At 45.6% G+C, this 26,795-nt stretch overlaps 3 protein-coding genes and 1 long non-coding RNA gene across 7 annotated transcripts in view; 2 read left to right on the top strand and 2 right to left on the bottom strand.

The window, feature by feature from the left end:
- Window positions 1–715: 715 nt before the first annotated feature.
- Window positions 716–5,744, top strand: LOC132457527 (glucosamine-6-phosphate isomerase 2). 4 transcript variants are annotated; one of them, XM_060051784.1, is made up of 7 exons: window positions 716–799; window positions 830–1,060; window positions 1,444–1,545; window positions 1,745–1,927; window positions 2,547–2,731; window positions 3,212–3,386; window positions 5,172–5,744. In XM_060051784.1, exons 2-7 carry the CDS (start codon window positions 937–939, stop codon window positions 5,234–5,236), a joined length of 834 nt encoding a protein of 277 aa, XP_059907767.1. In that variant the 5' UTR covers window positions 716–799; window positions 830–936; the 3' UTR covers window positions 5,237–5,744. The 4 variants fall into 4 exon arrangements, with proteins under 4 accessions (XP_059907767.1, XP_059907766.1, XP_059907768.1 ...); XM_060051783.1 differs by having other exon boundaries at window positions 727–1,060; XM_060051785.1 differs by lacking the exon at window positions 1,444–1,545 and having other exon boundaries at window positions 727–1,060.
- LOC132457528 (uncharacterized) lies at window positions 3,689–3,953 on the bottom strand. Its single transcript, XR_009525698.1, has 2 exons — window positions 3,830–3,953; window positions 3,689–3,789 (listed from the first exon to the last, which is right to left on the bottom strand). It is a non-coding gene; the product is annotated as an uncharacterized LOC132457528 (long non-coding RNA).
- A 5,649-nt stretch (window positions 5,745–11,393) lies between the features above and the next one.
- Window positions 11,394–12,565, top strand: LOC132457526 (cytochrome c oxidase subunit 8A, mitochondrial). The gene is made up of 2 exons (XM_060051782.1): window positions 11,394–11,608; window positions 12,250–12,565. The coding sequence occupies exons 1-2, from the start codon at window positions 11,492–11,494 to the stop codon at window positions 12,343–12,345; spliced, it is 213 nt and encodes a 70-aa protein (XP_059907765.1). The 5' UTR covers window positions 11,394–11,491; the 3' UTR covers window positions 12,346–12,565.
- Window positions 12,566–25,371: 12,806 nt separating this feature from the next.
- The window catches only part of LOC132457130 (uncharacterized), a 75,778-nt gene continuing 74,354 nt past the window's right edge, over window positions 25,372–26,795 (bottom strand). Inside the window, exon 2 of the mRNA XM_060051179.1 lies at window positions 25,372–26,701. Within this exon, the coding sequence (XP_059907162.1) occupies window positions 25,873–26,701 (829 nt within the window). The 3' untranslated portion in view covers window positions 25,372–25,872. The remainder of the gene's footprint in view (window positions 26,702–26,795) is intronic.

Here is a 26,795-nt window from a genome sequence, read left to right as displayed (position 1 = left end):
GGGTCTTTTCTGCCTTGCATTCTTAAAATGAGTTTCTTGACTTGCAGCAGTTATAGGTCCGTGGTTAGTCAGCTACTCTGATCATGGGAAAGCCACAACGTTGAAGTGACTGTAGTACAGAGCGGGTGGGATGCACGGGGCGGATCATTCTGCACATGCGTTAATTGCGATAAAAAAACAAAACTTAAACTTAAAGCATGCCCCCGGTGCGTTTGAGAGTTAACATGGGGGCTGAGAAGGTGGTCTAAATAAATGATAGATTGCGCTGAAAAACGATAGCGCTAAGAAAATTATCAGGAAAACAAATTATATCCAACCGGGGTCTTAATAATCGTTCCTCACGGAGATTCCTTCTGAGGATCGCAGCCCACGGCGTATGTTGCCGCAGCAACTAACTCTCGGTTGCGCTGAACCTGCTACCTGAAACGGAAAACCCAGAGTTTCCACTAACTCAGAGCGAACAAACTCGGGGTTGCCTCAAAACCAGCTACCTGAAACAGGGCTCAGGAGAGTGAACGCACCTCAAAATTTGGCCGGAGTTGCTGAACGGAAGCAGAATCATAACAGCGTCATGAGGTGTCGTTCACGCGCACATTCCAACGTCGCCAAAATGTTTTCCCCATAATGTCCAGCAATGTGAACGCGCCATTTCTTCCATACACGTGACCACACCGTTCTATAATCACGTGACCACACCGTTCTGTAATCACGTGACCACACCGTTCTATTATCACGTGAATTGTGAAGCGATCACGTGAGCCAGACTTAGTTGATCTGGGACACATTAACAGATACTGGGGTTTCTTCTGATTAACTTTATAATACAGAGATATCACTTTATGTCCGTTGCTGCCGTGTCAATTTAATCTCTAGAGTTTCGCATTGTTTGGGGTGTGACCCGTCATTAATCTGAGGTCTAATCTGCTGTTGACCACCATGAGGCTGGTGATCCTGGAGGACTACGACCTGGCCAGTGAGTGGGCCGCCAAGTACATCCGGAACAGAATCATCACGTTCAGACCCACAGCCCAAAGGTACTTCACCCTGGGCCTGCCCACAGGTGAGGGACACCGACACACAAACACTGCTGGCATGCTATCTTTCTATCAGTCTATCAGTCTATCAGTCTATCAGTCTAACTGTCTATCTTATCTATCTGTCTGTCTGTCTGTCTGTCTGTCTGTCTGTCTGTCTGTCTGTCTGTCTGTCTGTCTGTCTCGCTCTCTCACTCTCTCTATACACAGATTAAATAAAACTATGTTGGTATTATATAACGGAATTGCATGATGCCATCTTTCTTCATGAAATAATGCAATGGAAGGAGGCATTCGTTGAATGACCAGCATGACAATAATCTATGAGCCTACACATCATTTGATGTAACAAATATAAATGTGTCAATCATGTCATGTGTTTTTTTTTAATTATGGCATTTTATTTTAGGAAGCACTCCATATGCCTGTTATAAAAAGTTAATTGAATATCACAAGAGTGGGGATCTTTCTTTTAAATATGTGAAAACCTTCAACATGGATGAATATGTGGGTGAGTAATTGCCTTCTTCTGTGTCATCCATGTGTAACATAAATATATAACATTGCCTACACATCAACATTCGCTATTTAATTTAAATGAAACTTGTGTCCAGATGTTCGTTATGTTACGTTTCAATCAAACTGCAGTAAAATAAATGCATTTGTACTGCCATCTAGTGTGTAGATGGTTAACATGCACCCCTCTGTAGGCCTGCCCCGCGCCCACCCTGAGAGCTACCACTCATACATGTGGAATAACTTCTTCAAGCATGTTGACATTGACCCGGCAAATGCTCACATCTTGGATGGAAATGCACAAGACCTTGAAGCAGAATGTGCTGTCTTTGAGAAAGACATTGCAGACGCCGGAGGAATAGATTTATTTGTAGGAGGTTGGTAGTGCTCTTTATTTGTTGGTGAGTGTTTACATGTACACAGCAGAGATGGTTAAATTAAAGTATTAGGTTAGAGATGGTCAGAAAATGGTGACGTTTAGGTATGAGAGTTAGAGATGGTTAAGTTAAAGTTTGAGGTGGGAAGGAAGGTTAAGTGAAAGAGTTAGAGATTGTTCAATTTAGTTATTATGCTAGAGATGATGGGTGTTGGTGTTGGTTAAGAGAATGGTTAGGTGAAGGTATTTGGTTAGAGATGGTTCAGTTTAGGCAGAGATTGGTTTAATTCGGTGCTACCCACCAGCTGTCAGTCGTTTCATTTAACCACGCTCTATATTGTGTTGAACTGTGTTTTCTTGGTCTGTCAAAATCTTTAACCATTCATGCATGTATTATGTAGGCAATCCATGCAATCATGGATATAGCATTTCATTATTTTAGAAGTTATTGGATTTGCAATAATGTCTGCTATGAATAGATGTGCTAATGCTCCTTTTAGCTGTATTATTATGCTAATAGAGGCCTTAGGTTTATTTTATGGTAAGAATTTGATTTCCCTTTTTCTGTGTATTCTATGAATACCTTTATTTATTTTTTTTGAGTATGTTATTTTGTCCAGGTATTGGCCCGGACGGCCACATAGCCTTCAATGAGCCGGGTTCAAGCCTTGTATCGAGGACCAGAGTGAAGACCCTGGCCAAGGACACCATAGTGGCCAACGCTCGCTTCTTCGGGAATGATCTCTCCAAGGTGCCCACCATGGCACTAACTGTCGGGGTTGGGACTGTCATGGATTCCCGAGAGGTGAATCTCTTATTCTTCCACCTTCTAAATTTACCCAAATACTGAATTGAATCTAAATGCTATCCAAACATGGAGCTTGAATCTTCGGGTGCCATATTTGGATTTGGTAATTATTTAAAGTTGCAATTTATAAGATTGAGCCCCTCCCACTTAGTTGGAGAATTTCAGAATTAAAACAACTCTATTACTGGCTGTGCCACTGTGTGATGTGAAGTAGCGTAGCTGGGCTGGCTGGGTGGTGGGGGATGTTTGGGAGTGAAGATGGTACGATTCTTGTGAACAAACTGGGAGGTACGGGCTAGCTCAGTATTTATTTCGAGAACATATCAGTTGTACGATGTGATTTTATGACTAGGAAATTTCATAAGATGGTACTTTATAAATCCCAGAAATATCTAATGTTGTTTTTAAGGAATTCTATGAATTTTAAGATGCCAAGTGGTGCTTTAGATGTCACATTTGTACTTCCTTGGTGCTCAGGTGATGATTGTAATCACGGGTGCTCACAAAGCTTTTGCGCTATACAAAGCCATCGAGGACGGGGTGAACCACATGTGGACGGTCTCAGCCTTCCAGCAGCATCCACGCACCATCTTTGTCTGCGACGAGGACGCCACACTGGAGCTGCGCGTCAAAACCGTCAAGTACTTTAAAGGTGAGACTGAAACATTATGCCTCGTTTTCAATGTTTGGTTCGGTGCGGCTTGGTGGAGTAGTGAAGGTGCGGTTTGGCGCAGCTCAGTTACGGCTCGCTTTACCATCGTGTTTCCCTACCCTTATGGTAGGGAAATGCCTGCTACTAAGTCCAAGGGAAAAGAAGAACGCGACACAATGAACAAAGAGCAGAGGTGTCAAAAGAATTCACATTCATTACTCAAGTAGAAGTATAGATACTAGCATTTAAAAATACTTCTGTAGAAGTTGAAGTATCAACTCAAGCTTTTTACTTAAGTAAAAGTATAGAAGTACTGGTTTCAAAACTACTTAAAGTATTAAAGTCAAAGTAATGCAAGGGGAACAAAAATGCCATTACGGACAAAAGCTTAGGCCGTGAAGGCCTATAGAATTACAATCAGCTTTTTTGCCAAGTATGCTCACACATACAAGGAATTTGGTCTCTGCATTTATCCCATCCGTGAATTAGTGACACACACAGCACACCTCTATAGCACACTGCCCCACTTCCCCCCAAAAAACATTTTTCTAAAGGCCATCTAATGACTATAATGTAAAATTGGGGTGCACCTGTTTCAGACACATTTATGCCCATTGAAAATGAACGCATATTAGTACAATGCAAATACATTAAAGAACCATATATGTGTACTACTGAGTATTAACATGTATATCATGGAGCGGAAGATATGATGACTAGTTCCCTGTAAGTATTGGAATGGTGCAAAAAGTCAAACTTCAGAGGCATGTTATCAAAAGCCTTTATTGGGAATGTAAATGTATGTATCCAAGCTTAGCTGCAGGAATTTAACATGTAACGAGTAAGAACTTGGCGAACTGGGACACACCATTACAAATCAGCAGTGCCCAGCTGACGGTGCTAACCAAACTTTTGCTAGTGATTAAACATTTCCTGAAAAAAAAACCACAATATCTACACCAGCATCTACATCAGTTATGCACAGACCATGCAACAAAGAGTTACCAATAGGCTTTATATTACTTGTAACATTAACCTCACTACATAACACACCCTCATTACATAACAATACCCTCACTACATTACGTTACCCTCATTATATTATCCTCATTACATTACCCTCAGTAAGGTGACCTGATGGGGAAGTGGTCTTCTTCTAATGGATAGGTTTATTTATTGTTGGGTCAGATTATTTACCTTGGTACAGGATATATATACCAAGTTTAATTTTGAAGGTATTTGTAATAGTTTAATTCATACTGCAGCATTGGTGAATAATTGATTTTGATTCGTCAATAATGTTCCATAGGAGTGCATTATCTAAGGAAAAAAACAAGAGGGTGTCTCGTTATTGGACATTCATCATGTGTGACAGGGCTTGTGATGAGGCTGCCACGGCCAAACAACATTATATTCCAATAATGGGACACAACAGAATATTTTATTTTGCTTTTACCAACAATGATTAAATATTACTTAATTTAATTTAAAATATCCTTCCGGGGCACTCTAAATATTGGTTTGCGTTGGCTAGGAAACATCTCGTTAATTTGCCCAAGATGCTGCCATGACCAGCAGACTAACTTTGGATGGATGTTTTAACTTTTTATAATGATGAATTAAAATGTTTGAGCAATTCATTTAGAGAAACATAATTGTACTTCGACTAATTCATGATGTTTGAGGTTGTATCAGGCCCTTTTGGTAGGCCTATGTGTCTGTTTCTGTTAAAGATCCTCATATTATTATATTCATCTTCTACATTTTCTCCTTGATTCTTACCAGGTTTAATGCATGTTCATAATAAACTTGTGGACCCAGTGCTTACCATGAAGAACGATTTGTCTTGAAGTGAAAGTGATGAATAAATACCAACCAAAATGTTGAAAAGGAAAGAAGAACCATATCCAGAAATTCTTCAAGCAACCACGATTGTCCCCTTTACCTTCAATAATGACTGTTTGGTTTAAGCTAGTATTTGGCAAATTTGCCTGAAAAGCATTTTAATGTTTACATAAAATGAAAATCGGTTACAAAAAAATGTGTTTGTACTTGTACGTTTTAGTATTTCTTATTCTTATTCAAGTCAACAGTTGTTAATTGTACTTACGGTCAAGTGTTTTTCAAAAGTTACAAGGTCGAAAAGGCATTTCTCATCAAACCACTCTGGTGAATATTCCATAGTAAAGGTTTATTTTTTCTTTGCATAAAAACATTGCAATACCAGATATACTTGTTCAACAAAGTTACTGATGGGATAGAATCAATTTTTTTATTAATTTTTTTTCGGATCTGAGCAGAACCAGAATGTGTGCGAATGGCTTAAAAAATAAAAAATTCAGGTTTTGCGTAATGCTATTAAGAAATCCCTTTAATCATTTTGTTGCAAAATTCAAAATGGCTTGTTTTAAATATGGTGTAAAAGTATATATTAGTGCTGGCAGTTTAAGGCGTCATTAACAACGTTAACGCAAACCAATTTAACTGCGTTATTTTTTTTGCTTGGCAGACGTTGTAGTTTTTGTCACCTGCTGTCTAGCAACATTCAACAGTCACGTTAGAAAAACTACAGCAACATACCGGATCTAGCTACACGCAGCACTCGAGTTGAGGGGAGATGAGGGGGGATGGCATCCCCCTTTGGAATTAAAATGATCAAAATCATCCCCCTTCTGAAACAGCCATCCCCCCTTCCCATCCCCTGTTATTTTATCAATTAATGTGGAAATATTACTGCTATTTCATTATAGCGGTTTCCTTTTTCAATTCGGCGCAACGTAGGGTTGCCGCGGTGTGGACATTTTCATACCGAGTAAAAAAAAAACTAAAAAACTGTGTTGCCGGTGTCCTCAACACCGGTAACACCGGTAATACCGCATACCACGGCAACCCTAGCGCAACGTTACTTTTCTCAGGGACAGATTTGACAGCGATACTGCATTCTCGGGCAGTATGCTATTGCGCAAGCACGCAGGCGTACGTAGTGCCACTATGGCGACACATTAGTGCCATAATTCACTAATGTGATAAAAGATGCATTCGGGTGTATTATATTATTCCACACGCGTAGATATTAACTGCGAGCACGCAAATGATCTCTGCGCGCGCACAAATTACCTCTGCGCGCGCAAAACAGCCTCTCGCGCGTAACAGCCTCTAGCGAAAGATGTTTTTACGCTCGCTCGAATTTAATTTTGGCACTATGGGGGAGGGATCCAAGGCAGGGTGGGCTTTCCTATGATTGGCCGTTTCTGAAGCGCGACATTTGATTGACAGCCCTCCTCAGCCTTCCTCTCATTCAATTCTGAATTGTACAGTAAATGGCTGAAACGATAGTTACGTATTGTAACTCTAGATTCGATGAGTATAGGCGCAGCCTTTTAAGGCTATCGCTATTGGGTTATCCCTAGGCGTGAGCCGTAGCACTGAAAAATGTGTAATCCCCGACCACCAACAGCGTGGGCCTCAATTACGTCCGCGTGCGGCGTGCCTCAACGACGTCCGCATTTCGCAGATAGTCGGGCGCCGGCAGACGTTCTGCTCCCAATAAACAGCTTTTCTTCAGCTATTTAAAGGACAATGAGGCCGACACTTAAAAGGCTGCGCCTATACTCATAGAATCTGGAGTTACAATACGTAACTATCGTTTCAGCCATTTACTGTACAATTCAGAATTGAATGAGAGGAGGGCTGAGGAGGGCTGTCAATCAAATATCGCGCTTCAGAAACAGCCAATCATAGGAAAGCCCGCCCTGCCTTGGTTCCCTCCCCCTTAGTGCCAAAATTAAATTCGAGCGAGCGTAAAAACATCTTTCGCGAGAGGCTGTTACGCGCGAGAGGCTGTTTTGCGCACACTGAGGTAATTTGCGCGCGCGAGAGGCTGTTTTGCGCGCACAGAGGTAATTTGCGCGTGCGCAGAGATCATTTTCGCGCTCGCAGTTAATATCTACGCGTGGGGAATAATATAATACGCCCGAATGCATCTTTTATCACATTAGTGAATTATGGCACTAATGTGTCGCCATATGCCACAAGCTCTCATTCCACACCGTACGAGACAGACACTGGTAGCATGAAGCTGTCTCTGCATCTCAGACATCGCTTCCACAGGCAAATAGCTCTCTCCCCTTTTCTCCCTTTCATTACAACCTGTGAGCAAAGCTAGTTTCCCTTCTTATGGCGACACATTAGTGCCATAATTCACTAATGTGATAAAAGATGCATTCGGGCGTATTATATTATTCCCCGCGCGTAGATATTAACTGCGAGCGCGCAAATTATCTCTGCGCGTGCGCAAATTACCTCTGCGCGCGCAAAACAGCCTCTCGTGCGCGCAAATTACCTCAGCGCGCGCAAAACAGCCTCTCGCGCAAGATGTTTTTACGCTTGCTCGAATTTAATTTTGGCACTATGGGGGAGGGAACCAAGGCAGGGCGGGCTTTCCTATGATTGGCCGTTTCTGAAGCGCGATATTTGATTGACAGCCCTCCTCAGCCCTCCTCTCATTCAATTCTGAATTGTACAGTAAATGGCTGAAACGATCGTTACGTATTGTAACTCCAGATTCTATGAGTATAGGCGCAGCCTTTTAAGTGTCGGCCTCATTGTCCTTTAAATAGCTGAAGAAAAGCTGTTTATTGGGAGCAGAACGTCTGCCGGCGCCCGACTATATCTGCGAAATGCGGACGTCGTTGAGGCACGCCGCACGCGGACGTAATTGAGGCCCACGCTGTTGGTGGTCGGGGATTACACATTTTTCAGTGCTACGGCTCACGCCTAGGGATAACCCAATAGCGATAGCCTTAAAAGGCTGCGCCTATACTCATAGAATCTAGAGTTACAATACGTAACTATCGTTTCAGCCATTTACTGTACAATTCAGAATTGAATGAGAGGAAGGCTGAGGAGGGCTGTCAATCAAATATCGCGCTTCAGAAACGGCCAATCATAGGAAAGCCCGCCCTGCCTTGGTTCCCTCCCCCATAGTGCCAAAATTAAATTCTAGCGAGCGTAAAAACATCTTTCGCAAGAGGCTGTTACGCGCGAGAGGCTGTTTTGCGCGCGCTGAGGTCATTTGCGCGCGCGAGAGGCTGTTTTGAGCGTGCAGAGGTAATTTGCGCGTGCGCAGAGATCATTTGCGCGCTCGCAGTTAATATCTACGCGTGTGGAATAATATAATACGCCCGAATGCATCTTTTATCACATTAGTGAATTATGGCACTAAAGTGTCGCCATACCTTCTCTGCCGAATGCATTTTTGAGAAAAAAGAGTATCAGTTTTTAAAATCCTTAAATGTGATGCATGCCTCCGAATCGTGTGATGCGTCCGATCAGCTGCAAAATAAGAGCGATGACATGACAGTAGTCATAGCTCTTATTTTATCTCCAAAAATATATGATAATATAATAATAATTATTATTATTATATCACACCGTTGTTGGTCTCCCACCTGTCATCAGCACAAATGATCTGTTCCTAAAAGTAAAAATCCACCATCCCCCCTGGCTTTTTTTACACTCGACCACTGGCTACACGGGTAACAAAACGACAAGCACGCTGCACAAACTTGTTGGGACAAGCAAGGATACGGAGCGGGTGAAAAACTCCTTAAAAGTGTGTGTGTGTTTGTGTGTCACTCTGTTCGAGCCTGCACAAGAGTTCAATGTTGTCATTAGCTCCAAGGCCCACCTGGGCTGCACCATTTCGGGAGAGGCCGCTCAGTTACTCCCCTCTAGACAAAATCGACTTGGTTGCGACGTTGACAGTTTGTGAGTGTTGCGTGTGTTCAGTGGGTGAGAGGTTGCGGGCGCACCGCTTAGGCTGCCGGAGAGCGCTGGAAGGAACTTTTATAAACGCAATATTGTTATCCCGCAGTATTCAGCCTGACAGCCCCGAAACGTTAACGGCCCACCGGGAATTCTCCCGGATTACCACTCCGCCACTGTGTGTGTGTGTGTGTGTGTGTGTGTGTGTGTGTGTGTGTGTGTGTGTGTGTGTGTGTGTGTGTGTGTGTGTGTGTGTGTGTGTGTGTGTGTGTGTGTGTGTGTGTGCGCGCGTTATTCGAAAGCCTGGTAATGTGTATAAGCCTACGCACGGTTTAAATAATAAATGTTGTGGTATTTCCCATCTTTGCTGAGCAAGAGATTTGAAAAAATAAAAGCCTGGGCTATTGAAGTTTTACGGCAGGACTACCACTGTCATGCACCTACCCGATGTCAAGTGGACCGGGTTGAATTCACTGCGGGTCTCTCTTCTTATATCCATCTTACCAAATATATTTTATTGTTGTCTTTCTCAACACTCTGATCTCACTAAAAGGCTAGCAGCACGATCACAAAAATTTCGATTATTATTATTCGCGAGTTAACTATGACATTAAAGGCACCCAGTGCAACTTTATGTAAACATTCAATGAAAAATAAACATTCAATTTATAGTCTTTTTTACGCGTAGTAAGTTTCAATAACTCCATACCATTACACATCGACATTCAAGGAGCAAAGATGAGACGTCGTTGTGTGGTGAGAACTGATAGGAAATCGTAAACAACAACAATCGCCGGTGGGGAGAAGCCATTTTTCCATTGACTGGAAGCCTGCTTTATTTATTGTAGGTTACAAAAAATAAAGAAAATGGCGGCATTGTTGTTGTTATCGATTTTGTATCAGTTCTCACCACACAACGACGTCTCATCTTTGCTGCTTAAATGTCGGTATGTAATGGTATGGAGTTATTGAAACTTACTACGTGTAAAAAAGACTAGAAATTGAATGTTTATTTTTAAGCCTCGAAAGTTGCACTGGGTGCCTTTTAATGTGATTAAATATTTTAATCGCTTGACAGCACTAGTATATATATTTAATAGCTGGGGCAATTTCTGAAACCGTAACTGTATGTTCACACCAAAAGCTGAAAAATATGCAAAATCGCAGAATAGCTCAAAACGCAACGCTGTCCGAAATATTTACAGCTCATATCAATCTAGCGATTTTTCTTTTCCATTTAAAGGAGCTGCTTTTTTTGCCTGCACGCTCGTAGTTGTGGCAAGTGCTGCTGCTGATGACGAGCCACAAAAACACAAGATAGTCAGACGTTTGGTCAATAGAAAAAGAATAATAAGCATAAATACATGAAACACTGTATAACTAATTAATGGAGCCATTGCTTATATGCTAGATTATAGCTTGGTTGATCGCTATCGTGTGTGTGTGTGTGTGTGTGTGTGTGTGTGTGTGTGTGTGTGTGTGTGTGTGTGTGTGTGTGTGTGTGTGTGTGTGTGTGTGTGCGTGTGCGTGCTGTTTATTATGGAAAAGATCCGCTCAACGTGAGCATTTGTGCCAGGCAAACACACGGCAAACTGACAAATTAGAAATAGATTTTTGTGTCCCTGCTTCTGAAATGCGCGCACATCTCCACCCACTCTTTCCATCAGCATTCCTCTGTGCGACCATCCCTGTTGCATAATGCGGATTGCGTATGTCCTCATAGATTGTTGAAATCATATGCTGGATGCTTTATTCTTTCTATGTGTTTTTTAGTTTATGATCGGGCTATAATAAGACCACGTTGGTTATGCAATCGCGGACAAATACGATGCCCTGCAGGAGCCGCAATTATTCTCTCACGCACCATGATGAAGGAACAAATGTGTGTACTAGGAACTAGGAACTAAAGTTCTCGCGTATGTTTACTGGGACCCACGCCGGCGAGAGACATCTGCATTCTGATTGGCTGGCAGTCATTTACAGCCGAAACGCTACTAGCTAATTTGCATAGAGTTTAGCTGTTTTCAACTCTCATTTACAGCTTTACAGCTTTAAAGCTATCGCTCAAGCGTTTTATCGGTCCTATCGCATTATCGCTCATGTCTAATATAAAGTTAATGGGCGTTTATCGCTCAAAACGCTTTACAGCTTTTGGTGTGAACGCACAGTAACAGAATATAAAGGTCCAGGGATTATTGTCATTTCAATTTCACTCCCTAGCACTAGGAGGCGCTAGATTATTTTCTTTTTTGTTGTTTGGCTGTGAAAACGGAACAGAAGGATACGACCTCTAGTCGAGTCCGATACCGCACAAAGCGTCTCTACAACAGAACCGAATCATGTCTGGACTCGTTAAGGCTGCCGCGGCCCGTGTGGCCCCTGCAATGCGGACCGGCATCATCACCCAGCGGGCCTCCCTCTACACCCGGCCCGCTAAGGAGAAGCTCGGCACCGCCGTAAGTCAAGTTTATATCGAAACGCTCGGTCGACTAGGACGCTCCTCACAAGGTGGCGTCTTTCGCTGCACGTTTCCAATGTTACGTCGCCCAGTTACTGGGCGACGTACTTATAGACCTGTGTTTTAACCTGATCTATAATATGTTTAACCTCATCTACAGTGCGTTTAAACCTAATCTGTAATATTTTTAAAGCATGTATGCCAGCTCTACGCCATTTAAAGTGAGGTAAACTACTAGGATTCCACCGCAGTGTCTCTACTTCCTCCCATTTAGGTCAATATAACGACTGAAACGTTATGACATTCATGCATGGATACATTAATTGCAGATTGACTAATGATTAGGATTGACTTATTCTAGAAGGTATTGTATATGAAATGATTTTATGTGTTAATGGTCCTAATAGCTTTTTTATTGGGTAAGGTTATGATTAGATATTACAATATATGTTTCATGTGCGAAAGGATTCTTGTATCAATAGGTTACGGTACTTTCACGTGTATACATCATGTATCATCTTCTATATAATATCTCGAAGGTCAGGGATGTTATTGTGAAATATGTTTTTGTTAAACTATGCAATATACGTTACATGCTGTAATTAATAACTTTAATTGCTGTTTCTATTTGTTGTTTAGGAAACTGCCATCGGACTGGGCATGTTCTCCTTGGCCATCCTGGGACCATCTGGATGGATTCTAGCCCACTTGGAGGAATACAAGAAGAAAGAATGAGGACATTTGATTGGTGCATACAACTCCTCAATGAGTTTCCTGGGACCATGAGCAGATACCTGAGTGAGAGGGCGCAGTCTGAACCTTCTCTCTACTCCTACCTCAACGGCAGTTACATTCTTCATGTTCCATTTGAATACCGTTGACTTGTTATTTGACATGTGCCCTTATAAGGGCATTCTAACAATGTTAATAAATCATATTTAAATACTGAAATCAACATCTTGCGTCTGGAAGGTTATACATTGAGGTAATGAATAACCTTGAATAACCTTTATATATGCTTTTCAACTATTTAAGTGAAGATTTTGAAGGCCCAATTTTACCACAATGCAACTTTGTCTCATCGGCAATGAGAAGTGATTGATTTGCTTGGGAGAATTACATGACAGAGGCATAAACCAAGAGGAATAACACATAACTGCACAAATTGTAATGACACTGAAAGGTGCATTTGTTGCTGTGGAGAGTGGTCTTCCAACCAGTAAGACAGGCTGTGTTATATAATATGGTAATGGAATGCGCAAAAAAAAATGGTGGAATTGTGGGTAAGAAAACTTAGGAGGGCCAGAAAGACGTTATCAAGCCAGATCAATGGTGGTCAAGAATGTAAAAAAAACATATTCTGAATTAAACGGACACCCGTTTATTAGCAGAAGGGATGCAAACAGGCGGGGGTGAAAAAAGTAAGTACATCCGAGGAATGGAGGGTGCTGTAAACCAGTGATGGAGGGCGGGGAGGGGGTTTGCGTCGGGATGGTGCACAAATGCTATGAGGACTGGAGCAAGCCTATGTAACTGGGTGCTGCTGTTCACAATATATACAATACTCATAACCGCTAACCTTTTCTATAGTTTCTAGAACTTATGTGCTCAGACTGCGTGCCAGTTCCAAGGGATGGGAAGTCTGACACCGAGGCGCCGAGGCTCGTGTCACTTCAGCAAAGCATTCTGCGTCCGCACAGTATGTGGGAGCTTGTTCCAAAAGGCGCACTCTCCTGGTAATAAAGACACGGCTCGCCAGTGATGACGCTCACGCTTACGTGTGTTCCGGATCCCAACAACGACCGTTCACGTGCACTTGGGAAACAGCCGGGTGGGAATCTTAAAGTTCTTCACAGCAGGTATTTTTTTATCCCGTAAAAAACAGTCAGAACTAAACAGAACTTAGCAGGATCAGTTTCAAGTTTGCATGCCTTTATTTCCTTGTTGCCTATCACCTACTATCCTTTTGCTTTAATTTATGAGAAGCACATAGGCCTACAATATTGCCACTGTATGGAAGGCAACACTTCCCCATATCTGGAGCTGGTTTACCAGTACACAACGTTTAAAACTGAGCGAAGTCGATGCCAACAGACGGTAACAACGTCATTCAATAGCAAAGTATTTGATATGCTGGTAGATTCTTTTATATTGACTAAAACGTTCATATTCATGCGCGTCACTAGTAAACCATACGTCAAAACCTGGGCAACTCTGTGCATGGATGGACCTATTAGAGAAAATTTGGCCCGAGTTGCTGAACGGAAGTAAAATCTTAAAGGCACCCAGTGCAACTTTATGTAAACATTCAATGAAAAATAAACATTCAATTTCTAGTTTTTTTTACACGTAAGTTTCAATAACTCCATACCATTACATATCAACATTCAAGGAGCAAAGATGAGACGTCGTTGTGTGGTGAGAACTGATAGAAAATCGTAAACAACAACAATCGCCGGTGGGGAGAAGCCATTTTTCCATTGACTGGAAGCCTGCTTTATTTATTGTAGGTTACAAAAAATAAAGAAAATGGCGGCATTGTTGTTATCGATTTTGTATCAGTTCTCACCACACAACGACGTCTCATCTTTGCTGCTTAAAGGCACCCAGTGCAACTTTATGTAAACATTCAATGAAAAATAAACATTCAATTTCTAGTCTTTTTTACACGTAGTAAGTTTCAATAACTCCATACCATTACATATCGACATTCAAGGAGCAAAGATGAGACGTTGTTGTGTGGTGAGAACTGATAGAAAATCGTAAACAACAACAATCGCCGGTGGGGAGAAGCCATTTTTCCATTGACTGGAAGCCTGCTTTATTTATTGTAGGTTACAAAAAATAAAGAAAATGGCGGCATTGTTGTTATCGATTTTGTATCAGTTCTCACCACACAACGAGGTCTCATCTTTGCTGCTTAAAGGCACCCAGTGCAACTTTATGTAAACATTCAATGAAAAATAAACATTCAATTTCTAGTCTTTTTTACACGTAGTAAGTTTCAATAACTCCATACCATTACATATCGACATTCAAGGAGCAAAGATGAGACGTTGTTGTGTGGTGAGAACTGATAGAAAATCGTAAACAACAACAATCGCCGGTGGGGAGAAGCCATTTTTCCATTGACTGGAAGCCTGCTTTATTTATTGTAGGTTACAAAAAATATAGAAAATGGCGGCATTGTTGTTGTTATCGATTTTGTATCAGTTCTCACCACACAACGACGTCTCATCTTTGCTGCTTAAATGTCGGTATGTAATGGTATGGAGTTATTGAAACTTACTACGTGTAAAAAAGACTAGAAATTGAATGTTTATTTTTAAGCCTCGAAAGTTGCACTGGGTGCCTTTAAATGTCGGTATGTAATGGTATGGAGTTATTGAAACTTACTACGTGTAAAAAAGACTAGAAATTGAATGTTTATTTTTAAGCCTCGAAAGTTGCACTGGGTGCCTTTAACAGCGTCATGAGGTGTCGTTCACGCGAAGTTTCCGACGTAACGAAAATGTTTCCCCCATAATTTCCAGCGATTTGAACGCACCAAAAGTTCACGTCAAGGTCACGTGACTGATGTCCGGAGCTTCGAAAGTTAAAATGGGACAGTGACACATAGGGCACTGGGGCGGGGCCTCTACGAATTCTCTTTTTTGCATGGGAAGTATCCTTTCCCATGGAGATGACCGGGAAGTGCTTGGAGGAAAGGTTGTTCGAATTCTTAAAATGCTTAGGAAAGGAGCCTCGATGCTTCTTTTGTTTTAGTCTATCTTCGGAGAATTGTAGTTTCACACTGGAGTCGCTAGAGGTCAGCAATACCCGCCGTCACTTAATGACGTCGATTATGAAGAGTGGAGTCAAATCATTTTAAACAGTGCTGTCTTTTCCTACGTTCGAAAGGAAGCATCTTTTTGACCCGATGACGTTTTCCAGAAAGGTTATGGAAAGGAGGCATAAAGGTTAGGAGATTTGACTATTCGTAGAGGCCCCCACTATGCAGGATCGGCCATTTCTTCGCTGTTTTCTCGGTTTGTGCTGGCACATTTCTCTACACAGCTCCTCCTACAGCTTCGTAGTAGATATTTTGAAATTGTGTATTACAACAAACAAACATAAACCCATCCTTTATTATAGTTGACAGGGAGATTTTATATCCCGGATTAGAATTGTTTTATCTTTGGTTGTTGAACAGAACGATCAGTGTAAGTGTGTGGGCCAACATAATACATAACGATAGCATGAACATTTTGCGTGTGTCACTTGTTGTGTACGGAATTGCAGGGAGTTGGATTCAGACATCGAGAGGGTATGCTGTCGCTGTCGCCAGTCCCCGCAGGAGAGTTGTCATAGCCAGATGCTGTGCGGAAGATAGGGACACATTTATGTTTACGTGTCAATGTTTGAAAATAAGCATTGTAAATAAATATTATTGTATATGGTTTTAAAATGCTAGAAAATTATTATTTTGGATATTGAAAAAAATGCATGTGACAATTATGGAAGCATATATGTAGCAAAATTCAAATGGCAATGTCTTTGACAATTCATTATGCAATTTTATAATGTAATTTGTAAATACGTTATTCAAAGTGTATTTTAATATGCAAAGGGACAATGTAATCCTCAATTAAATTTGCAAAAGTTATAACAATAAAAATAGAATAACATTTGGTCAAATTCTTGAGTTCCTTTATTCAAATTGAAAAGCTATAGCGTCCCCGTGATTGCAATCCACTTCGCCACGCTCCGTGTGTTGTGATATTCAAATGCATTTCAATCCGCAAAACGCTTTGCAAAAGATTTGGCAAAACGTTTTGCAAAACGTTTTCCAAAACGTAATCCAAAAAGTTTTCCAAAAAGTCAATATACAAAGTGGCAAATGTATCAGCCAATCAGTGTCTGGGCGGGAATTACGTCACTTGCTCGTAATTTCCTTGTTCACGTAATGGTGGATTCAATGATTCGTTTCCGTGACCCAGTTCGCGTGATTCAGTTCGCCACGAGGAGTCGTTCGCGAATCGTTCGTTCGTTCGTTCAGTCGAGTTTCCGGTAGCACTAACTCCACTGAGTCTGACTGACTCAGCTGAGAACCGTGCAATGGGGTCCATTCAATTATGCGATTTACCGCTACCGGAAACCAGGCTGAATGAACATACGATTCGTGAATGACTCCTCCCAGTTCAGTCGAGTTTCCGGTGAATCGATTCACCGGAAACTCGACTGAACGTGGAGGAGTCGTTCGCGATTCAGCCTAGTTTCCGGTAACGGAGAATCGCATCATGGAATGCATGCCATTGCACGGTTCTCAGTTGAGTCAGACAGACTCAGTGGAGTTAGTGCTACCGGAAACTCGTTCGGAAACTACGAACGAGAGACGAACCAGTTCAGTTCGTTCGTCCTAAAGACTCGGTCATTCGAACCGGTTCGCGAAAGAACGAGCCAACACTAGTTCGTATGTGTCTTGTATTGAACATGTATTGTTTTTGTATTGAACGTGTATTGTTTGTTGTATTGAACATGTATTGTTTGTTGTATTGAACATGTATTGTAAGGTTTCTTACATTACACCTCTAGTCAAGCAATATTTTATTATAAACCTTATAAGGGCAATTGCTCTGTCGCTAGCTTAGCCACTTTTGGGAGTTTAACACGGTTTTAAACTGTGCGTTTAAAACCGTGTTAAACCGTATTTTGTGCGTGTTAGTCTAATCTCTGACGTGGTTTTAGAGGAGACTAAACCAGTTTCCAGGATGAAACAAGGCTCCATCATAACCGACACACACACACAGAATTAGTTGTATGAATTATTATTAATAGGTATGATACATTTACACTTATTACACCAGATAGGCCTTCAGTACAATACAGGCTACAATATAGAAGTTACGAGAAATCAGTACTTCCGGTTTCCAAGCAGTTTAACCGAGTCAGCTAGAAATCAGCTGATCCTGTACGAGTCGTTACACAGCAATCACGTTCAACCTCGTCCGCAGCTGCGTGTTAAACTCCAAAACGATAGTTATGTTATTATAACTCTAGTTCTATGATTGTAGGCGTAGCCGTCTAGGCTTCGCCTTATGGCCTTGTCCCGTGCGCGCAATTGCGTGCGCTGAAAATTCAAACTATGCACCTATCAGCGTGGGCACCGCCCACATTTCCCACGGTATGGTGTCTATATAACGCGGTGTATACCGTCGCTCATCCTCCACGCTTTTCTTTCAGCATTTGGAGGGTACAGCAGGTGGGAAACTAGACGGCTACGCCTACAATCATAGAACTAGAGTTATAATAACAGAACTATCGTTCTATTTCATGTAGGCTACCCTGTCTAGGCTTCGCCTTATGGGCTAAGGTGAAGCTGCGAGCGGAGCACGATCAATGTACTCCTGCTGGACCCCAGTCAAAACGACCTAAGTCACCAGAGCACATTAAGACTCAAAAAGCCAAGGAAGCGTAAAACACAACAGCTTAAAGGCACCCAGTGCAACTTTATGTAAACATTCAATGAAAAATAAACATTCAATTTCTAGTCTTTTTTACACGTAGTAAGTTTCAATAACTCCATACCATTACATATCGACATTCAAGGAGCAAAGATGAGACGTCGTTGTGTGGTGAGAACTGATAGAAAATCGTAAACAACAACAATCGGCGGTGGGGAGAAGCCATTTTTCCATTGACTGGAAGCCTGCTTTATTTATTGTAGGTTACAAAAAATAAAGAAAATGGCGGCATTGTTGTTGTTATCGATTTTGTATCAGTTCTCACCACACAACGACGTCTCATCTTTGCTGCTTAAATGTCGGTATGTAATGGTATGGAGTTATTGAAACTTACTACGTGTAAAAAAGACTAGAAATTGAATGTTTATTTTTAAGCCTCGAAAGTTGCACTGGGTGCCTTTAATAAAAAACGAATTCCTCCTAGATCAAGCAAGGCAATGATCAAGGGAGAAAAAAGTGAGTCTGTAAAGACTCCGGCTCTAATCCGTGCTCCATGGAACCCATGAAAAGGAAAAGAAAAACCAGAGCAACACGGTTTCCATTAGGTCCGCTACCACCGGGGGCGGAGCTACGGAATCCGGCTCTCCAATAATGGGACTCTCTCGGTCGTTTCTTATTTGAAGAAAACGGCGGGAGTGCCACACTGGTAAACAAAACCACCAGACAATTGGCGAGCCAATAGAAAACCCCCTAGCCTGTTTTTCATTTGAAAAAAGGTGGGAGAGTAAGACTGGTAATCAAGTCCAACTCGCCAGCCGGCGAGAGGAAATCCAACCACGCCGCTTTAAAGAACATGTCTATATTCTTAAGCCGTAAAAGGGGTCCCGGACTCCAGCACAGAGTTGCCGAGTGAGCCCCTGGACATGTCTAACATGTAAAAACGGACAAAGGGGCCGGGGGAAGACCAAGACGCAGCCGCGCAGATGTCTTCCACCGAAACGCCCTTGAGTAGAGCCGTTGAAGCGGCCACGCTCCGTGTGGAGTGAGCTTTAACGCCCAACGGTGGCGCCAAGCCCTGCCGAGAGTAGGCTAGACAAACACCCTCACATACCCAGCGAGAAAACCGCTGCTTAGAGAGAGCGTGGCCCCTGCTAGCGTCGCTATAACACACAAACAACTGTTGTGTGGAGCGGAACGCGGCCGAGCGATTCACGTACATAGCCAACGCCCGAACCGGGCACAGGAGATGCAACTCCGCCTCCGCCTCACTAGAATGAGGCGGGGGGTGAAAAGCCTTAAGCACAATATCCCTCAACCGAAAAGAACTATTAATGTTCTTCGGGAGGAACGCAGGATTAGGTCTGAGCAACGCGAAGGAGCTGTCCTCGTTTAGCAACAGAAAGAGGCTTGAAAGGATCCCTGGACAATCCGCGCAACACGGTGGGGAGATCCCAGCTTGGTGTAAGCACGCGTGAAACAGGCCTAACCCGTCTAGCCCCACGCAAGAATCTCTTGACCAGTGGAAGGCCAAACCTTTTTCCAATAAGTTTTGCAGAAACGAAAGCACGCTTCCCACCTCGCATTGAGATGGGACAGCGTGGTTCGTCTCACACCAATTAGAGAAGGCGCACCACTTCGCCGCATAGAGGGAAGAAGTAGAAGGCGCACGAGCACTCTGAATAGTGTTGATAACCGTCTCAGGCAAACCTTTGCCCTGCAGGATCAACCTCTCAGGAGCCAAACTAACAGCCGTCCCGAGACATCGGGCGGGTGGTGCACCGTCCCGTGGGCCTGTGAAAGCGCATCCGGCCTGAACGGTACTGGCCAAGGCGCCGACCGCGAGAGCACGGCCAGCTCTGGAAACCACAGAGCTGAACGGTTCTCCGGGGCCACTAATATCAGGGACAGTCTCTCCAGTCTGACCCGTTCCAGAAGAGGAAGGATCAGCTGGAGCGGGGGAAACGCATACAAGAGAGCCCGCGGCGAAGGTGTGTGTGCCAACGCATCTACCCCCAACGGGGGAAGATCCCGAGGGCTGAGGGAGAACCACCACCTGCAGTGCGTGTTCTCCCTGGACGCGAAGAGGTCCACCTGCGCCGTCCCGAACCTCTGCCAGATCAGTCTGACAATGTCGGGATGTAACCGCCACTCGTCTCGGCGGGGACCGCCTCGAGACATGAGGTCCGCCCCAAAGTTCTGGGCGCCCGCGATATGCAGGGCTCTCAGACTGAGGAGATACTGATGAGCCCAAAGCCAGAGCTCGACCGCCTTTCGGTGGAGAGCAGGGGAGCGGACTCCCCCCTGTCTGTTGATGTACGCCGCCGCCGACACACTGTCTGTCCTGATCAGAACGTGGCGGCCGCGCACCAGGTGAAAGAAATGCAACAGCACTTTCCTCACAGCGTCGAGCTCCAACACATTTATGTGTGCTGTAGGGGGCGTGCGCCACTCGTCTCCGACCGAGTGATAGAGGCACGTTCCTCCCCAACCCGTCAACGAGGCGTCCGTGAAGACCACTACGTAGGACGCCACCCTGCCCAGGGGAATACCCCAGAGAAGGGCGGAGGGTCCTTTCCAATATTCCAGGTCTGGCGACACCGAACGAGGAACGAGGAGCACCCTGAGCTTGTGTCGCCTGGGGTCCAACCGTTGGCGAGCAAACAACCGCTGGAGTCTGCGCATAAAAAGCAGACCCAGGGGGACCACGGGGTGGGCAGCTGCCATCAGCCCTAACAGGCGCATGGTGGACAGTGCGGTCACGTTTCTGCGAACGTGAAAACGGGAGAGCGCCGACAGGATGGCGTCTCGCCGAGGAGGCGAAAGTATCGCAGTCATGGTGGCTGAGTCTAGGCAAAGCCCCAAGTAGACTGTCTGCCGGCTGGGGAGCGGGGAGCTCTTCTCCCAGTTGATGGCAAAACCCAGGAAGGAGAGATGGTTTATCACCAACATGGTGTCCCTTCTCGCGGTCTCTTCTGAGTTGCTCAGAATAAGCAGGTCGTCTAGGTAGAAGAGAATCCTCTTTCCCTGACGCCTGAGCGGTTCCAACGCCGTCTCCACACACTTCAAGAAGGTGCGCGGAGCCAGGGAATAGCCGAACGGCAGACACTGGTACTCGTACGCCATCCCCATAAAGGCAAAGCGGAGAAACTTCCTGTGCGCCTGCCGAACAGGGACGTGGAAGTAAGCATCCTTGAGATCCAGGGATGTGAACCAATCGCCCTCTCTCACACACCGGAACAACGCTCCGACAGTGAGCATTCTGAACTTCCTCGTGGCAACGAATCTGTTGAACACGCGAAGATCCAGAATAGGTCTCTTTTCCCCTGACTTCTTGGAAACCAGGAAGTAGCAGGAATAAAACCCTAGCTGAGACTCGTAGGGGGGAACGACAGTGATGACCCCCTTTACCAAGAGACGTGCCACCTCTGCTGCTAGAGCCGTGCTCGCAGCCGGGTCCCGTAGCGTGGTCTCCACCAACCCCATAAAGGGTGGGGGACGACACTTGAACTGTATGGGATGGCCCCATCTCAACGTGGTGTCCAACCACGATGGCAGAATGCACCGCTCTTGCCAACATGCATAGCGGTCGGAGAGAGGGCGAGCCGACAGCTGAGGAAGACCGTCCAGGAATAACCCGTATTCCTCTGCCCCTACCGCCTCCACACTGCGTGTGAACCAAGGGGGGCTTCCCATGAAAGGGAGGAGGCTCAGCGAGCGTAGGAGACGTACCAGAACTAGCCGCTGTAAAAACAACGAGCTGTCTAGACGTCACGCTCGTGCCCGCTGAACAGGGAGCGAGCCGTCCGGCCGCAGCACCTGTGCGCATGCGCTGTCCGCAGGCTGTAGCCACAGCGCGCGGACCCGTATCCTCACCTATAATGTGGGGAACCAGGAGACCGGTACAAGCGGCCGTATCCACGGGCTCGTGCAACGAGTCTCTGATCCGTCCACGAGGCTCCAAGGGACGCCGCTTCTTAGAAGCAGGTGAACCAGAGGCCATGTGAACACACCGTCCGACCGCCACCCTACAGCCACCGGGCTGAGAGGGGGAAAGAGGCAACATGGAGGAGCGCACCACAAGCGTAGGACGCAGGTGGCCTGAGGAATATCGCTCTTTAGGTACCATGTACTGCCGTTCGGCCGAACGGTCTTTACTTTTTTCTTTAATAGGGAAAGAAAAAGTAGGAGCAAGCGTCCGGAACTTCCCGGTTCGTGGCGCTGCTGCTCTCCCCGTGCGCGGCGGCTGCGGCTGCTGCTGCTGCTGCACCGGGGCTGGAGTCGGAGGCGGCCCCCTGGAACGCTGGGACCGGCCTAGACCCCGCTTCCTCCCAGCCTGCTGGCGGGAGGAGCCCGTGAGAATCGCCCCGAACCGGGAACGATTCTCACGGACTGACTGCTGGTGTGCGAGCACCTCGGAGAACCTGGGACCAAATAGGCCATCCGGCGCTAGGGGACCCTGGACGAGGCTGGCCCACTCTCGTTCCGGCACCGCAGTGTGGGAGAGCCAAATGACCCTTTGAATCATGGTAGCCCACGCCATATGCCGGCTGGCCGAAACGGCTATCGGCTGGCATAGCTGGAGGATGGCGCTGGAAAAGAGGGAAACCGCCAGCCATCTCGCGGCTTCCTCCGGGCCGTAGGCCTCCCTGTCAGCCGACAAGGAGACCATGGCAGAGGAGAGCAGGGCGATGTTGTTGACCGCCGCCGCGGATTGAGAGGCACAAACGAACACCCTGTCCGTTAGGCCGACAATCTGCTTCTGGAGGCGGTCGGGGGGCAGCGGCTTTTCGTTAGGGAGCCATCCGGCGCCCGGACAGAGAAGCGCTGCCAGGGGAGGCTCCAGGCGAGGGATCCCCCTCGCCTGAGTATCGGCCCACCCCTCCACGTTGGTGAAATCCGTGTAGGATCTTACCGGAGCCTTCAGGGTCGAAGGGTCCTCATCTGCAGCAATAAAAAAGTGCTGCAAAGGCGGGAACAAGGGACACTGGGTAACCCGCCGGGAAAAAGATGGGGTGCGAAAGCACTCGCCCTGCATATCGTCAGATACGGGGGCGAGAGGCGGGGCCGGCATGGGAATCCCTTTGATGGCCGCCGCCTCACCCATGATCTCCCGGAAGAGATCGCCCATCCGGCGCGGACCCTCGTGTTGTATGACGGTGGCGGTTGTAACCGGAGAGCGGGAAAAACCGGACGCCGAGTCGCCGAAGACGTCGTCCAGGGAGGCGTCGATGATGCCATCGTCGACGTCAGGTCGATGGCGTCCGCCAGTTCCACCGCAGGGGAAAAGAAGAGATGCCTGGAGAGGATCCCCTCTTCAGGCAGCTCCCGGCAGGCGACACAGGAGACGGGGGCCGCCATAGCAGCCGCGGCGTGGTCGGCGCCGAGGCACCGAGGCACCGAAAGCACGCCAAGTGCCCGTCACCCGGTGCCAGGGAGGCGGGACAGGAGGCGCATATGAGTCCTGAAAAGGACCTAGCTCCAGGAGCGCTCTCAGGTGGCCCTGAAAAGGGCCGTTTGTCCGCGGCCTCGCCCGAGCCGCTGCCACCGGCTTGGGAGATCCGTGTTGAAGTTCTCATCTTCTTAATAGTAGTTCTCAATTTCTCGCTGATAAGCACAAGTGCTGAAAGAAAAGGGAGGATGAGCGACGGTATACACCGCGTTATATAGACACGATACCGTGGGAAATGTGGGCGGTGCCCACGCTGATAGGTGCATAGTTTGAATTTTCAGCGCGCGCAGGCGCACGCACAGGACAAGCCCATAAGGCGAAGCCTAGACGGCGTAGCCTACATGAAATAGAACCGCCGGAGTACGGTTTTAAAGCGCAGCAATGCTAACTGACATAGCAATTGGCCCCATTATTTTATTAGCTAAATGGCATATACATAAATGTAAATACTCGAATCAGAAACCGCTTTTTGTTGTGTTTGAGAATGAAACCAGGCAATAGGAATGGGAAAGCTATTAAACACTTAGGGCCCTATCTTGCATCCGGCGCAAGTGACTTAGTCACTGGCACATGTGTCGTTGCTAGTTTACAACTGGCGCAGAGCGTTCTTTTCCCACCACCGCCACTCGCCGGTAAATTAGGGATTGATCATGCGCCCCAAGGGGCGGTTCGGCGGAAGGAGGAGGCGTGTTCTGGCGCAAACGGTATTTTGCCGTTTCTGAATACCATTGCGCTACTGACCAGGAAATACCTGGTTTAAAGTTAGTGGCGAGTTGTTCAGATGCTATTTTAAGGGCGCATGCATACATGCGCATGCGATGCATACGGATTGCTTGTGCACCTCGCGCATGCACTTTGCTTCTCCCATCTACCTAGCCGCACATTCTTGGTAAATTATTTGGGAAAGAACAGCTGATGCAGCGGTAATAAGTTGTACTTTTAAATCAATGCATCTGCAAACACCGTACATCAAACACATATTTTCTTGACAGAGACATCGTGTAGGCCTACATGCCCATAACTTTTAGGATGGATGAGTATTTGATCGTGAAAAACATTGTTTTACCGCGAGTGAGTGTTAAAAAGAATGAATGAATGCGGGCGCGCGTGTGTGCTCTGTTTAAACACACGCAAACTAAACACGTAACGCATAATACAATCAATGGCAATGTCTATAACCGCGGGGACACATGCATATTAGGATAGCATACAATACTGATAAGAAACAATGTTTATAATGTATTGCGTATATCATTAAATAGAACCACAGTTACCGCATATCATATGTTATATCATATACGTTTTCTTTGCCGAAATTTATTTGAGGACTCAGTATTTCTGAAGTTGTGGAAGAAAACCCCTTATTCCATGTGTGAATTAGGCCATATTATTTGGCAATAAACTGAGCCATTTGCAGTTTGAAATTCATGTGCATTTGTCTCATCGGAGACTGCAGACGCGCTGTCAAAATATCAACTTGTCCGATTCAAATGCGCTCATGGCTCTTATAGGGGATGGGAGCTGGCACTCTCATTGGTTTGTTGGACGTTACGCCCAAACCACACCTACGGGAAACTAGGCTGCTTCAGACCAACCCTTTTGACACTTGCGCCGCGACGCAAGTGTCATTTATCCGCCTGTAAAATAGCGATAGCGCCGTAGAACCGCCCACAAAGCTACTCACCAATGGAGGAGATTATTGATACGCTCCGAAGTTTGGCCGATGATGTGGAGAACAATCGTGTTGAAGACACAGATGCAGTTGATAGAGGGCGTTGTCACGGCTTTCAAGCATGCAAATTATTGAAGCCTTACGGACGCCTTGGGACGGACTTCAACGCGCTGCGGCATCACTTACTGTACAGTTTGCTTGGAGATCGGCTGGTTGCGGTGGGTGCGTGCGTGCAGGAATGGGTCAATGAATGGCCGTGTGTGTATGTGGCTGCAGGCGTGTGCCATTCAAAGTAACAAATGAACAACTTAAAGACGATGCATGCACCTACACTATTCGTTCGGTTCAAAATAAAACGGCGTCGCTTATTTGCCTCGAAAACGTTCCTATCTTTTCATATTGTGTGTATAGATGCGGCGTGGTACCGAGCGGTTGAAAACGATTTCTGTCGGCGTCTCCTGTGTCCCCCGCACCTGCGTTCAATTACTATATATAGGCACGGGACACGCAGTGATTGCGTCATCGAACAGAAAGAAAAACGAAAGTGCGACGCCTGCAGTTCTTTCAATGGAATGGCTCCTACAACACCGGCCCCTATTGTTATGGGCGGGGTGCGCAGTAACAATACGAAAAACAAAAAAAAGGAGCCAACTAAAACAAAGGCAAATCAAAATGTGAGGGTATGTAAGTGTGCGTCTTCATTCGGTAGCCGGAACCAGGAGCACGATCTTGGTGACCGGTCTTTCGATTAAGTTGGTCCCGGTTTGAAGCTTTACACTCCTCACGACACCTCTTTGGTCAGGGTTGATGTTCACGATTCTAGCAATAACCCATGACCCTCTAGGGGCGTTTACATCTGCTATTAGCACAATGTCTCCTTGCATGAAATTCCGCCTAACTCTGCTCCATTTCTGGCGTTCCTGCAGGAGCGGTAGATACTCTTTAAGCCACCTGGACCAGAACAGGTCTGATATGTATTGTACTTGGCGCCAACGTCTTCTTACGTACGTGTCCTCTTGCTTAAAGGTTCCCGGTGGAAGCAAGGGCTGTACTTTGGATAGTAGTAGGTGGTTTGGGGTCAGCGGTTCCAAGTCGTTTGGATCATCTGATACAGTGGTCAGGGGACGGTTATTAAGGATAGCTTCAACCTCACACATGACAGTGGTGAGGCTTTCGTCATCTAATATTTGCTGTTTTATGACGGAGAGCAAAACCTTTTTCAGCGACCGAATCAATCTCTCCCACACACCTCCATGATGGGCAGCTGCAGGGGGATTAAAGGTCCATTTCACACCTTTCTGTTGCAAAGCCTTGCTGATCTTGTCCTGATTCCATGCTTTAAGTGCTTCCTTCAACTCTCGCTCAGCAGCAATGAAGTTGGTCCCGTTATCGGATCTTAATTCGTTTACTTGTCCTCGCCTACAAATGAATCGTCGGAGGGCATTAACGCACGAATCTGTGTCAAGGGAATGCGCCACCTCCAGGTGTACCGCACGACTGGCTAAACATGTGAAAATGACTCCATATCTTTTTATTGTGCCCCTTCCTCTTTTGACCTTGATGGGGCCGAAATAATCCACTCCGACATTAGTGAAGGGTGGCAGATCGGGAGTGATCCTGT

The sequence above is a fragment of the Gadus macrocephalus genome, chromosome 5 (assembly GCF_031168955.1).
Source record: "Gadus macrocephalus chromosome 5, ASM3116895v1".
NCBI classification, from domain to species: Eukaryota; Metazoa; Chordata; class Actinopteri; order Gadiformes; family Gadidae; genus Gadus; species Gadus macrocephalus.
Note: the sequence above shows the minus strand (reverse complement) of the source record. Positions and strands in the feature narration are given on the sequence as shown.